We start from the raw sequence: 14225 nt of genomic DNA, 5'->3' as shown, positions 1-14225 counted from the left end.
AAGTAATAATTCATAGTTTTATAAGTACCATAAAATGTTTGTAGCTATTTAAGAAACGTGCTAAGTGAACATTCTTGTTTATCTGAAAGAAAATGCTCAATTATTCTGCTTTGAAAATTTGAGGTACGTGCCGGAATGGTGGTGTTTGTTTTAGGTTCTTTTAACCCCCCCACTTCCACTTTAGCCAATTATATTTGAGCAACCCGGGTTGCCTTGATGTTAAACAGCGAATTTCATTCATTCATTTCAGCCTCTGAAATGACACGTAGATTCAGAGTTCCACACGAGGTGGTTACTAAATAGCAAATAATAATAATATTACAAATGTAAACATTAGGTGAGCAGGTTACATTGTAACCTCATGTCCTAACAACACGCAATGTGATGAGATTTGCATTGATAAGCAATTTGGCTGTTTTTACATGACAGAAATTTAAATACAGCCATTTAGAAGCACAGACTAGTGCACTGCGCTCCAGCGAAATAGTAAGGTTACAATCTATTTAATTCATATTAAAACTATTTAACATTATTAAATGTAGATGCTGAATCACTGATATGTGTTGGTTTGCACTGAGTCACAGTTCTAAAGTTCAATTTCAAACAATTTATTTTATTTTCAAGATCTGAGGTGAACTATTTGCTGTGTCTTTGTTCTCAGACACTAAATCTTCTCCCTATTAAACAGAAATTAGGTAAAAAAATAAAGCCATCAATAGCTGCCATCATTAGCCTCACACATTTTGTTTTCTTTTCTGAAAGTCTTTATAACACCATCGTGGAGTTTCTTTTTTATTGTTTCAGCAAATAGGATTGTAAAAAAAAACATTTGTTGTATTCTCCCATTCACTCTAAGTTTACCCAACCATGACACCTTCCGCAACTGAGAAACCCGGAAATCTGAAAAGGGTCTGTTTTTTTTTTTACCTGATTAAATAAAGAAACCTATATAAAAAGTATTATAAAGTCTTATATGCTGATTTACAAAGTATTTAATTTAGTATAATATTTTTATTATACAATGTATAGTAAAATTATAGTTAATTTAATCTGCGAATATTGGAATGCTGTGTAATTTACGCAATCGATACCGTCCTGATAGATTTTACATCACTCTGCTTTGTTTATGGCCTAAGGCAACAGCGTTATTTCTGCAGTTTTGTAGGCTCCACCTTCTGCATTAGCATTTTTATTCAGTATATGAATGATGTTTAAGTTTTAGATTAGTTTCTTACAGTCAGTGTTTAGTAAATATACTGCAAGTTAAATTGTCGCCAATGTTACCGGTTGAAACCAAAATGGTTATGAGGTCTTAAAATGTATGAGTCTTTAAAAAGGTCTGGTATTTAATTTCACTCTCCAATTGAGATATATATAATAAATATAATTTATATAATTTATATAATAAATTTCATTAAATTGAAGCAGATTAGCGCCACCTGCTGGGAAAATAACCCTTGTTGTGAACCATGATCAACAGGGATGTACTAAAATGAACAGGGAGGTTTGATCAGAACTCATCTTACTGGTAAAAACACATTGTTTTGCGTTTGTGTGCTGCATTTTCGCAGTCTAATAAACAAAGTGATTTTAATTGCGCTCTGGTTGTCAACCAGCAGGTACATCAGACACCGACAAGACACTGATTATTGCAATTGTATCAGTCGCCGTTGGTGTCACACTGATTATTCTCATCCTCGCAGTAGTCAGTAAGTAAATAAATGACAAAAAATCCTAAGATCAAAATTAACAAGAGAGTATGAAATTATATTTATTTCACCGAGTGTTTTGATGTAGTTTGGCAAAGACACCATAAGAAAAAGGATCATGGGAAAGCTAAACAACCATCCAGTGTGCAGATCCATCCAGACGTGGAGTTAGAGTATGTTCGAGGGTTAGTTGGGCTTGAGAATGGCTGCTTTGCTATCAGGTACATTACATACAAACTGAGGCTTTATTTGAATGGGATTTAGTGTGTTAATATTTAAACTATCTTCCCCAGTAACACACCCAGCCGAGCAGAGATCGAGTCGCTCCCTGTGTTTCCCAGAGACTGTCTGAAGCTGCAGAGGCTGTTGGGTAGTGGTGCTTTTGGAGAAGTTTATGAAGGAGTTACTGTTGGGAGCCAAATCAATGGAGTTGAGCCAGAGAGGAAAGTGGCCATCAAGGTAAACCTTAGTAAATGAATCGCGAACATTTTTCTCTAAATATATTTTTTAAATAAAGGTTCTTCATTGGCTTCAATGGTTATCCAAAAACGAACATTTACAGATAGACAATTTACTTGAAAATGTAGGTGACTTTTTTTCTTCATTAGAATTAAGTAAAGTTTATTTATAAACTAATTTCAAAGGATCACATGCTTATGATTGACCATGGGTGGACCCGCATTAACAATCTTATGATTCTCTAATTAGGTGTTTCCTACCTCACTTTAATTAAGTCTTCCTAGCAAAGTCATCTTCGTCTTGCAGAATCCTCCCTTCCTTTCCCATTCCTCCTCCTTCTTCCTAAATTGGGCAACATAGTGGCCCAGTACTTGCCTCACAGCAAGAACATCACTGTTTCTAATTCTTTCTTGGCCAGTCTGTCCATGAAACTGACCAAAAGACATGCTTCGAAAGTAAATTGACTAAACCAAATTGGCACCATAGTCAAGTTCTTAGCCAACAGTATTTCTCCCTCATAAAGCAATTCCTCATTAGCCACTAATAAGCGGGGGAGTTCTAGAGATCTACCTGAGCTCAAACTCCCCTCTCGCCCTACAAACAGGAGGGAGCCTCGGGCTCGAGGATCTTTTGAGCTCAGTGCTCTCTCTCGGGACAGCATGACAAACAAGCTTATAATCACTCATCAGCTAAGTGGGAACTCTTGAAAGAAGACCTTTATCTGAATTTGTGGTCCTTGGTAATTTGTTTAATAAAGATCTTTTTTTAAGAGTGGAAGGAGGGTTAATGAGATTATTAAAATGGAATGAAAGATTTTTTTTTTTTACTTTAATGTCTACTATAGCATTACTGTGGGAAAAAAGCTACTTGAAACCTTTTTTTAACATACATTCTTGATTGGAGAATATGAAGTATTTCCAGTTGCTCCTTATTGAAGTGTATGAAGCACAAATCAATCTCTTCACAGACTCTGCAGAAAGATGCCAGTGACTATGAGAAAACTGAATTCTTAAAAGAAGCTCATTTGATGAGGTGAAAGACATGTTTGCTCTCAGCATCACACTGAAAATATGATTATAATAGGGCACAATGTGGCAAAACAAATGATGATAATGAGGCGCCCTGGCTTGGAGCAAATGACAATGTTTGTTGCTGTTTAGTATTCTGGTAGACGATTCAAGTCTAAAATGTTACACTCATGTTTTATTCCATAATGACAACATTTCAAAATAAAAGGTTATCATTCGGATAATTTTAAAAAAAAAATTAATGTTTTGAGTTGGTTGGAATAGCAAATGATTTCATTTGTTGTTACTGAAAATAAGCAAGTGGTGCTCGCTGCAGAGCCATTTGAGGAGAGCTGAGCTCCAAGGAGGGGGAGCTTAAGTTTGACCTCCACCTTTTTTGCACTTCTTCTACGAGTGATTTCACTGGGGGTAGGGTTAGGGGTGGGGTTGGTGTACGCATTAAAACAGCTTACAGGAGGAGGAGCGACAGCTCATGCTCCCCCTCGCTGGAGCTCAGCTCTCCTCAAATGGCTCTGCAGCGAGCACCCTCTCAAAATAAGGGCTATTCCACCAAACAATAATACAACAACAAGAAAACATTGGTACTGTCTTGACTAAAAATGAATACAAAACATGGCGTATAGATGTGAGTAAAAATATGTTACAAGACCTTTAGAAATCATTCTGATATGCTGACTTGGTGCGAAAGAAATATATTAATATCAATGTTTAAATGCTTGATGGTACTGCAGAAAATAGAAGTTCATCCTAGTTTAAAAAAAAAAAAAACATTTTTATTGAAATTACCAACCTAAATTTTGTTAAATGATAGTTAATTGAACAAATTAAATGATTTCATTGTTTTGTTTGTGGCTCTCCAGTCAGTTTAATCATCCTAACATCCTGCGTCTGCTTGGAGTGTGTCTGCTGAACGAGCCACATTACCTCATACTTGAGCTGATGGAAGGAGGAGACCTTCGTTCTTACCTCAGAGGAGCTCGACCCACAAATGTGAGCCATTCTTTTGATGCATAGTCAGATAAAAATATCCACACACTTTCATTATTTCCCACATAATCACAGGCAATAAAATGAGTCAAGAACTTTAAGGTTCAAGAGTCAAACTCTTTCAGATCATCTTAGATAGAAATGGATTACTATTAACCAAAAATAATTACAGTATACAGTTGAAGTCAGAATTATTAGCCGCCCTGTTTATTTTTTCCCCAATTTCTGTTTAACAGACAGAAGATTTTTTCAACACATTTTGAAACATATTAGTTGTAATAACTCATTTTTAATAACTGATTTCTTTTATCCCGTTATTTAAATCACCTGTTTCAATCTTACTTCAGACATTACGCTATTGTTGCAGAATCATTCAAACACTAACTCTAAAATGACGTTGGTGAATTAGTAACGGCTTCTGCTGTTCTTACGTCAGCTGCAGATGTGAATGAATGGCGGAAGAAAGTAGTTACTCTTACAAAAGGGTTTTGAGGCTCTCTTTCTTTTTCATACACACAATTATGTCGTTGAACTGTTGTATAAATGCAATATCACATGAGTAGCAGTAAGTTATGGCTGTACATTGGCACTGGTGGGGGCACTAAGGCACTCTGCCTGCAGCCTTGTGCCAACGCACGCCTCCCACCAATGCTGATATACAGCCACATCGCACTGCTACTGGTGTGATATTGGTCATATATCACATTTGTTTTATTTGAATTTAAATGTATTATTTTTACGTCGTTACGGTTGTTCAGTGACTTATTTTGATGAATATAACTGGTTAATAAAACTTTTTTGTTTAAATGTACCGAAATATTTTGTCTATATTAATTAAAAATGGAAAAAATATATATTAATTTCCAATGGGGTGTAAACATTTTTGCTGGGCACTCCATGTCACAGTTTACTTTATTTTGCAAATGTATAAAGTGCAAATGTGCTTTATTCACTGGTGTCTAAATAATTTTAGCTGCATTTTCACTGATCTTTTGTTTCACAGAACCATAAAGAGCTACTGAGCCTCAGCAGCCTCCTGGACATCAGCTTGGATGCCGCCACTGGATGTGCTTATTTAGAAAGGATGCACTTTGTTCATAGGTATAACGATGTGCTCGTGTATTGCTGATGCATTCTCAGACAGTACAGAATGTACAGATAAAATGCCATGTGGATAAGTGTCTGCCAAATGTTAATGCATCTAAATAAGACTGAGTTGAATACTTTATGTACAGGGATATTGCAGCAAGGAACTGCTTGGTGTCAGTAAGAACTTACACAGACCCAGAAAGGGTTGTTAAAATCGGAGACTTCGGATTGGCTCGTGATGTGTATAAGAACGACTACTACAGGAAGAAGGGTGAAGGTCTGCTTCCTGTTCGCTGGATGTCACCGGAGAGTTTAACGGATGGCATTTTCAATAAATATTCTGATGTCTGGTCAGTATTTATAATGCTATTTTTGCCAACCACTACTAAATGATGCGTTGAGGGTTCTATACAGACATACATGTGACCTTCTAATTGTTTTTTTTTTAATACACTCACTGGCCACTTTATTAGGTACACCTTACTAGTACCAGGTTGGACCCACTTTTTCTTTCAGAACTGCCTTGATCCTTCATGGCATAGATTCAACAAGGTACTGGAAATATTCCTGAGAGATTTTGGTCCATACTGACATGAGAACATCATGCAGTTGCTGCAGATTTGTCAGCTGCACATCCATGATGCAAATCTCCCGTTACGCTACATCCCAAAAGTGCTCTATTGGATTTATTGGATTGATGATTGTGGAGGCCATTATAGTACAGTGAACTCATTGTCATGTTCAGGAAACCAGTCTGAGATGATTCGCGCTTTATGAAATGTTGTGTTATCCTGCTGGAAGTAGCCATCAGAAGATGGGTACACTGTGGTCATAAAGGCATAGACATGGTCAGCAAGAAGGTCGCTGGTTCGAGCCTCGGCTGGGTCAGTTGGTTTTTCTGTGTAAAGTTTGCATGTTTTCCCCGTGTTGGCGTGGGTTTCCTCCGGGTGCTCCGGTTTCCCCCGCAAGTCCAAAAACATCTGCTATAGGTGAATTGGGTAGGCTAAATTGGCCATAGTGTGTGAATGAGTGTGTATGGATGTTTCCCAGTGATAGGTTGCAGCTGGAAGGGCATTCTATGCATAAAACAAATGCTGAATAAGTTGGCTGTTCATTCCGCTGTGGCGACCCACTTTTAATAAAGAGACTAAGCCGAAAATAAAATGAATGAATGAATGGAACTAGCCTCAGTTTTCTTGTTCTTAGCTGACAGGAGTGGCACCCGGTGTGGTATTCTGCTGCTGTAGCCCATCCGCCTCAAGGTTGGACGTGTTGTGCATTCAGAGATGCTCTTGTGCATACCTCAGTTGTAATGAGTCTTATTTGAGTCACTGTTGCCTTTCTGTCAGCTGGAACTAGTCTGGACATTCTCCTCTGGCATCAACAAGACAAAATTGCCGCTCACTGAATATTTTCTTTTTTCGGACCATTCTCTGTAAACCCTAGAGATGGTTGTGTGTAAAAATCCTAGTAGATCTGCAGTTTCTGAAATACTCAGACCAGCCCGTCTGGCACCAACAACCATGCCATGTTCAAAGTCACTTAAATCATCTTTCTTCCCCATTCTGATGCTCAGTTTGGACTGCAGCAGATTGTCGAGCAGTTGGACAGGTGTACCTAATAAAGGGGTCAGGGAGTGTATATCACATTTAATAACAACTGATGTTGACCAAAGTGCTTTACAAACTAATCAACACAAAAAAAACATACTTGCACGTGTAAACAAAATAAAATTAATTACAATTGATTGCACGAGAAAGAAGATGATTTTTAAATGAGATTTCCACAATTGCACAAAAATTTCCTTTAGGTTATTTTCACAATAAGGACAAATCACTAAAAACGTCTACAACAATGATTCTTTTATTGTATCAAAAATCCACAGTGGAACCTTAATTTTTGGGTCAAAGAAGAAAAGTGTTTACAAGCATCAACACAACAGTTATATACAGCTTTATTTTTATCACCCATACATTAGAATGCATCCTGTTTATTTTTATACGAAATTTACACATAAGACATCCACTAAAACGTCATTTAGTGTAACAATAATTATATACCTGTATAATCGTGTCATATTTAGTACTAAAAGTTATTTGATTGCATATTTGGACTCGTAAAAATAAATATTAATTGTCATTTAAAAAATTTTACGCAACAAATGTTAATTCCTTTAAATGTAGTAACATTTGGTGTGATCGCTTAATTTCATAGATATATATTAAAATGTACAGCTATACATCTAAAAATACAGCTCAGATTAGGTATGTCAGTTGATTTTATTATAAATATTTCTGTTACTCTAAATGACAACATGGAGCGGTATTCTTGCTCATGTGTTGACATTTTATTTCCACAAATGTTATTTGAAACATTAAAGTAAAGTCAGGCTTTATTGTCATTCCTCTACATGTGTGGACACACAGAGGAACGAAATGTCGTGTGTCGCAGCACAACGGTGCTACATAATTAACCATAAATACAAACAAAACACTGGACATAAGAGCTATTTTTAAAAAAAAAAAAGCATTTTCATACCTAACATATACTATAAGATACTTAATTATACACATTAGACTATGCAAGTACTTTTACATGAGACTGAAAAATGTTGTGAAGTATATTGTGCGAAAGAGTTATTTACGGTTGAAGCAAGCAGTGCAACATGATGGTACATTAGTAAACATGGTTTTCCTCGTTGAGTTCTTGTAAGATGGCGTTTAGATCAAGTGCATAAGAGAGAGAGTGTGTTTCTAAATTGGTTTGTCAAGCCCATACACCTGAATGATGCACAATTTGAAATGCACAGTGTTTCCAAGAGACATGGAGTGATTTAGGAAAGTGTCTATAGTGCAAATGTGTAGCCTGGTGCAAGAGTCCGAGATATGAGAGGGTGTCTTTCTACAGGTGGTTTGTTAAGCACACTCACCTGTATGGCACATACACAGGAATTAATGGGGCGGGTAGAAGAGATTTCATAGGGGGATAAATTGACTGGAATTCAGGGTTTTAACAGCCTGTGGGAAGAAGCTGTTGAGTAGTCTAGCCGAGCAGGACTTTTTTTATATAGAGCGGGGCAAAGATTAATCACGATTATTTGCATCCAAAATAAAAGTTAGTTTTGACATAATATATGTGTATGTACTGTTTATATTTATTATGTAAATATAAAAACACACATGCAGGCATGTTTTTGAGAAATTATTTTTTATATTTAGATAAAAAAGTACTGTATATGTGTTCTGTATAAGAGACAAATTATATATACATTTAAAATATCCAGGCAACAAAGTAGTTTTGTTATTATGTATGTGTTTGTATCACGTATACATCGCAAATATAAATAATACACACAAATATTTTATGCTGGATAAATTTGGTTATAAAAACCTATGCTGGATAAGTTGGTTGTTCATTCCATTGTGGAGACCTCTAATGAAAACAGGGACTAAGCTGAAGGAAAATGAATGAATTAAATATATTAAGTCAGGACAAACTATTTGTTTGCATGCGATTAATTTTTGCCCAGCACTCATTCTTAATGTATTTAAAGTATTTTGTAAATTCAGTACAAAATGTGATGTATAAATATATTTTCTTATGATTCACTCATTTTCAGGGCATTTGGTGTGCTCTTATGGGAGATTTTGACATTAGGAAAGCTTCCATATCCCACATACACCAATCATGAAGTCTTAAGCTACATCAGTACAGGAGGAAGACTGTCATCACCCGCAGGCTGTCCTCAGAGATTGTGAGTCACATTAGTAGATTCAGTTCAATTCAATTCAAGTTCATTTGTATATTTTCACAATAATTATCATTTTAAAGCAACTTTACAAAAGCTGCAAATTATTACATTACAGTCAAAATCAGAGAGAGGTAGGGTGTTGTGTATATATGGTGCACAATATACAGTTGAAGTCCGATTTATTAACACCCCTTTTATTTATTTATGCATTTTTTTATATTTCCCAAATGATGTTTAACAAAACAAGGAAATTTTCACAATATGTCTAATAATATTTTTTCTTCTGGAGAAAGTCTTATTTGTTTTATTTCTGCAAGAATAAAAGCAGTTTTTAATTTTTTAAACACCATTTTAAGGACACAATTATTAGCTCCTTTAAGCTATATTTTTTCGATAGTCTACAGAACAAACTATCTTTATACAATAACTTGCCTAATTACCATAACCTACCTAGTTAACCTAATTAACTAAGTTAAGGTTTTAAATGTCACTTTAAGCTGTATAGAAGTGTCTTGAAAAATATCTTGTAAAATATTATTTACTGTCATCATGGCAAAGATAAAATAAATCAGTGATTAGAAATGAGTTAATAAAACTATTATGTTTAGAAAAGTGTTGAAAAAATCTGCTCTCTTGTAAACAGAAATTGGGGGAAAAAAAAAAACAGGGGTCCTTATTATTCAAGGTGGCTAATAATTCTGACTTTAACTGTATGTACATAGTTAACCTGCAGTTATGCAAATTATAGTGTAAAAGAGTTAATGACTGTATATAAAATGCTTTAATTTAAGTGATCTGATCATAATTGACAATAATTAGGAATAATTAGTGTATTGTGCTCTCGTCAAAGTCCTCTTGACGTTGGAATGACTGCTACAATAGATTTGATAATAAAATCACATGCTGTTTTTTATTTGTAGGTATAACCTGATGATGAGCTGCTGGAGTAAACAACCAGCTGACAGGCCAAACTTCCAGTTCCTCGAGGAAACCATGAGGAAACTGAGGAATTATGAAGCCGATAAAAGAGCAAACCAGACTGATGGAGCAGATGGACATGTGAACCAAGCCTACCTGGGAGACGGTATGATCTTATATCGATATAATCAATGCAAATATAAACATATCATCAAACATATTAGCTTTATATCTTCATCTAAAAGATAATAAATGATGTATGCAGTTACACCTAAATCAAATATACATGTTTTTACACTTTTACAAGATATGTGCACTACCCTATCAAAATATTTGTTAATGTTTTATAATAAGCTTGTTCTGCTCACAAAGGCTGCATTTATTTCACTGAAAATACAGTAAAAAGTGTGAAATTGTTAAGTGTTATACGAAGTTTAAAATTCAATTCATTATTGTGGTTTAAAGCTGAATTGTACACATGATTAGTCTTCAGTGTTAAATCGCAGTAAATTGTTCAAGAGTGGAAGTAAATAAGTTTATAATGTGAGGACAAAATAAATAAAAGCTAATATTTTGATCTTTCTTGTTATCAAATAATCCTAAAAGTGAAATCTATCACAGTTTCCGCCATATTATGAAGCCAGAAAAACTAATTTCACAGGATGTCCGCAGGGTTTTAAAAAGTCAACACTGAAATATTGTCTTGTTTGTCTTAAATCATTTTCAACAGGTCTTCATTTTTCTTTGTTTTTGTAAATCTCTATTCATTCATTTATTTTCCTTCGGCTTAGTCCCTTTATTTATCAGGGGTCGCCACAGCGGAATGAACCACCAACTTATCCAGCATATATTTTACACAGAGAATGCCCTTACAGCTGCAACCCAGTCCTGGGAAACACCCATACACATACATTTGGCCAATTTAGTTTATTCAATTCACCAATACCACATGTCTTTGGACTGTGGGGTAAACTGGAGCACCTGCAGGAAACCCACACGAACATGGGCAGAATATGCAAACTCCACACAGATATGCCAACTGACAAAGCCGGGACTCAGACCAGCAACCTTCTAGCTGTGAGGCGACAGTGCTAACCATTGATCCACCATTTCGTCCAAACATATTTATAACTTATATTTTAACAGTCTGTTTTGCATATGTTTACTTCAATAACGTGATTCTGGTGATGCGCGAAATTCAGATGGAGGGCAGGAAGTAAAAAACTGAATGGGAGACAGAGAAAAGTCCATATAAATGAATTTTTTATTAGGTTTTTTTTGATATAACATACAATACCATACAAATATATAAAATGTGTACAAGTTCTTTACAATTTATACATTTGTTCATCAATTTTGAAAATAAGTGAATAATTCGACAACCAGTAAAAAAGTATAAAAATACTAAAAATAATAGTACAGAGCATAACAGAACAGATACAGTCATATTTCAAGTGAGGAAATGAAAATCTCCCACATATCTATTTCTTTGTAATCGTCATTTATTTTGGCCAACATTTTCTTGTATGATACATTCTCAATCATGGATTCCATCCAGAATTTAAGTGCAGGGCTTTGAATACCTTTCCAAAACCTCAGTATTATACATAGTGTTGTAGTAATGCCCATAGTTATAAGGGTGAACTCATCATTTGTAATATGTGGAACCTCAGTTTTGTCACCTAGAAGGCATATCCTGGGTGAGAGAGGGATATTAAATCCCAGACTACCTAATTGTCTTAACATAGATTTCCAAAAGGGTTAAGTCTTTGTACATTGCCATAATGCATGAAAGTATGCACCAATCTCATGTTTACATTTCCAGCATTTATTATCATTTAAGCGTCCCATTCTAAAAAGTCACTCTGGAGTGTAATAATACCTATGAAGTATCTTATACTGTACATATTTACCTCTTGCTTCTTTTATATATTTTCCACTGTGATAAAGATTTCTATCCCAGGTATCTTTATCTACATCACTACTAACATCTTTTTTTTATTATTATTCTTTGATTTTCACAGTTTTTAACACTAATTTGTGAACTAAATTTGTAAAATGTAGATGTTTTGGGAATTAGTAAAATGTTTTCAACATATTCCTATTCTGTACCTTGGGGACCTTTGTTTGAAAACAGTGTCTGATTTGTAAGTATTTCCAAAAATGATTTTGTCCTTCTAATTTATTTTTTTTTGTTTTCAACTCATCATATTAGTTCACCATTGTTGAATAAATCAAGTATGTAAATTGGTAATAAGAAGTAATTAGAAGTATGTAAAAGGTAATTAAAGTATGTATACCCTTTCTAAGCCAACAACCCCAAAATAGGGTCTTTTTTTACAATTTTGACAAAGCTATTATTCCATATTGAGAAACAGTGTTGAGATAAGTGAGAGATTTGGCATTTCCTATGAGCCAATTTCCAGACTTCCTTAGAATGAAGCAATATTGAGTTGGATTGGTTTTTTTAAGCTTCCATCTGTAATTTGTGATAGAGCCTCTAATGGTCGGGGGGGGGAGATAAGTTGTGTTTCTATTAAAAGTCTATATTTGTGCGATTTAAACCATATTTCAAAGGAGATATAAACAGAAAATAGACACACATGCTGGGAAAGAACCTTATATCATGAAGAGGGCCGACTTTTCTACTTAACTAAAATATATTTGCCTGTCATTGAGGCTGTACTGTATATACTATATAAGCCATTACGTTACATGAAAAAATACTATAGTAAATTCTGTAGTGTTTGAAAGCATACTATAGATAATTATATAAGTTGTAGTAGTTTTATTGTTGCTGTGGTACGACATAACTGGAGAAATAAACAAATTATTCAATGGGCTTCAGTTTCCTACACTACACCATCTTAATGCACCACCATTTACATTACCGTTATTTATTAGAGTTCATTAGTTTACTATGCTACAGTATTCTGTATCATTCATTAACAAAGGGGTGTACACATTATACACTTTACTATGTGCTTCAAAAACATGTTTATGAGGCACTGAAGACTGGAGTAATGATGATGAAAATTCAGCTTATCACAGGAATAAAATTAACTTGAATCTACATTCAATGAGAAATCAGTGATGTCAAATGATAGTGTAATAATATTTTGCAATTTAACAGTTTTTGCTGAATTGAGAAATGCAGTTTTAGTGAAAAGAATTCAATTTAAAACATTAAAAATATCTTACTGACTCTAAACTTTTGACTGGTAGTGCATCTCTTGATGATAACTGTGTTTGCTGGTTTCTCCAGAAGAGGAGGTCTGCGCTGGTGTGGAGGAAGATGAAGATCTGGAAACTGGACTTTCTCCTGTTCTGAGCAATGAAGGACTGAATTATTTGATGTATCGAGCCGAGAGTCTGAACAGTGTACAATCAGACTCATCGAATGGCAGAGAAGATTAATATTGAGTGTCTAAGTGTGTGTGTGGGCGTGCTGATGTGTGTGTGAGCGATAGAGTGTTATATGTGTATTTGTGAAATGTTGCTGTTTTTGCGGGGGTTTGGAAGGAGCCAGAGAACCGACAAAACTTTAAAGGTATATTTATTCAAGGTATATATTTTCCCCAATTTCTGTTTAAAAGAGATTTTTTCAACACATTTCTAAACGTAATAGTTTTAATAACTCATTTCTAATAACTGATTTATTTTGTCTTTGCCATGATGACAGTAAAAAAAAATAAATAAAAAAAAAAGATATTTGTCAAGACACTTCTATACAGCTTAAAGTGACATTTAAAGGCTTAACTAGGTTAATTATGTTACCTAGGCAGGTTCGGGTAATTAGGCAAGTTATTGTATAACAATGTTTTTTTCTGTAGACTATTGAAAGAAAATATAGCTTAAAGGGGCTAATCATTTTGACCTTAAAATGGCTTTTAAAAAATTAAAAACTGCTTTTATTCTAGCCGAACTAAAACAATTACGACTTTCTCCAGAAGAAAAGATATTATCAGAAAAACTGTGAAAATTTTCTTGCTGTTAAACATTATTTGGGAAATAATTTAAAAAAAGAAAACAAAATTCAAAGGGGGGCTAATAATGCTGACTTCAACTGTAACTGTGTCTAGGCCTGGACCTCTCTCCGCTTCCTCTGCCATAGTTCCTCCTCTAGTCCAGACCTCCTTCTGTGGGATTCGAGCCACAGGTGCTTCTCATTATTTACTTACTGCCGACCTTGTTCCATTTCCATGGCTCTCGTCCCCGCCGCCTTGCCACAATGGTGATACAATAATTAACAACAAAGTTCTCTGGTACTGAATACAAACTATA

General features: G+C 34.9%; 1 protein-coding gene and 1 long non-coding RNA gene across 32 annotated transcripts in view; one reads left to right on the top strand and one right to left on the bottom strand.

Moving 5' to 3' along the window:
* The window catches only part of ros1 (c-ros oncogene 1, receptor tyrosine kinase), a 59025-nt gene extending 45049 nt beyond the window's left edge, over positions 1-13976 (top strand). For 10 of the 31 annotated variants that reach the window (XM_009292910.5, XM_073928270.1, XM_073928261.1 and 7 more), the window contains 10 exons: positions 1617-1709; positions 1798-1930; positions 2003-2168; positions 3136-3200; positions 4057-4186; positions 5187-5284; positions 5419-5622; positions 8892-9026; positions 9944-10107; positions 13207-13360. In XM_009292910.5, the coding sequence (XP_009291185.2) occupies positions 1617-1709; positions 1798-1930; positions 2003-2168; positions 3136-3200; positions 4057-4186; positions 5187-5284; positions 5419-5622; positions 8892-9026; positions 9944-10107; positions 13207-13358 (1340 nt within the window). In that variant the 3' untranslated portion in view covers positions 13359-13360. Of the gene's footprint in view, positions 1-1616; positions 1710-1784; positions 1931-2002; positions 2169-3135; positions 3201-4056; positions 4187-5186; positions 5285-5418; positions 5623-8891; positions 9027-9943; positions 10108-13206 lie in introns of all 31 variants that reach the window. The other 21 variants (XR_012393268.1, XR_012393267.1, XR_012393272.1 and 18 more) reach the window with 12 other exon arrangements.
* The window catches only part of LOC141378535 (uncharacterized), a 20162-nt gene continuing 16630 nt past the window's right edge, over positions 10694-14225 (bottom strand). The window contains exon 3 of the long non-coding RNA XR_012393284.1: positions 10694-14163. This is a non-coding gene — a long non-coding RNA (uncharacterized lncRNA). The remainder of the gene's footprint in view (positions 14164-14225) is intronic.

The sequence above is a fragment of the Danio rerio genome, chromosome 17, assembly GCF_049306965.1.
Source record: "Danio rerio strain Tuebingen ecotype United States chromosome 17, GRCz12tu, whole genome shotgun sequence".
Taxonomy (NCBI): domain Eukaryota; kingdom Metazoa; phylum Chordata; class Actinopteri; order Cypriniformes; family Danionidae; genus Danio; species Danio rerio.
This window is presented reverse-complemented; position numbering and strand designations above follow the sequence as displayed.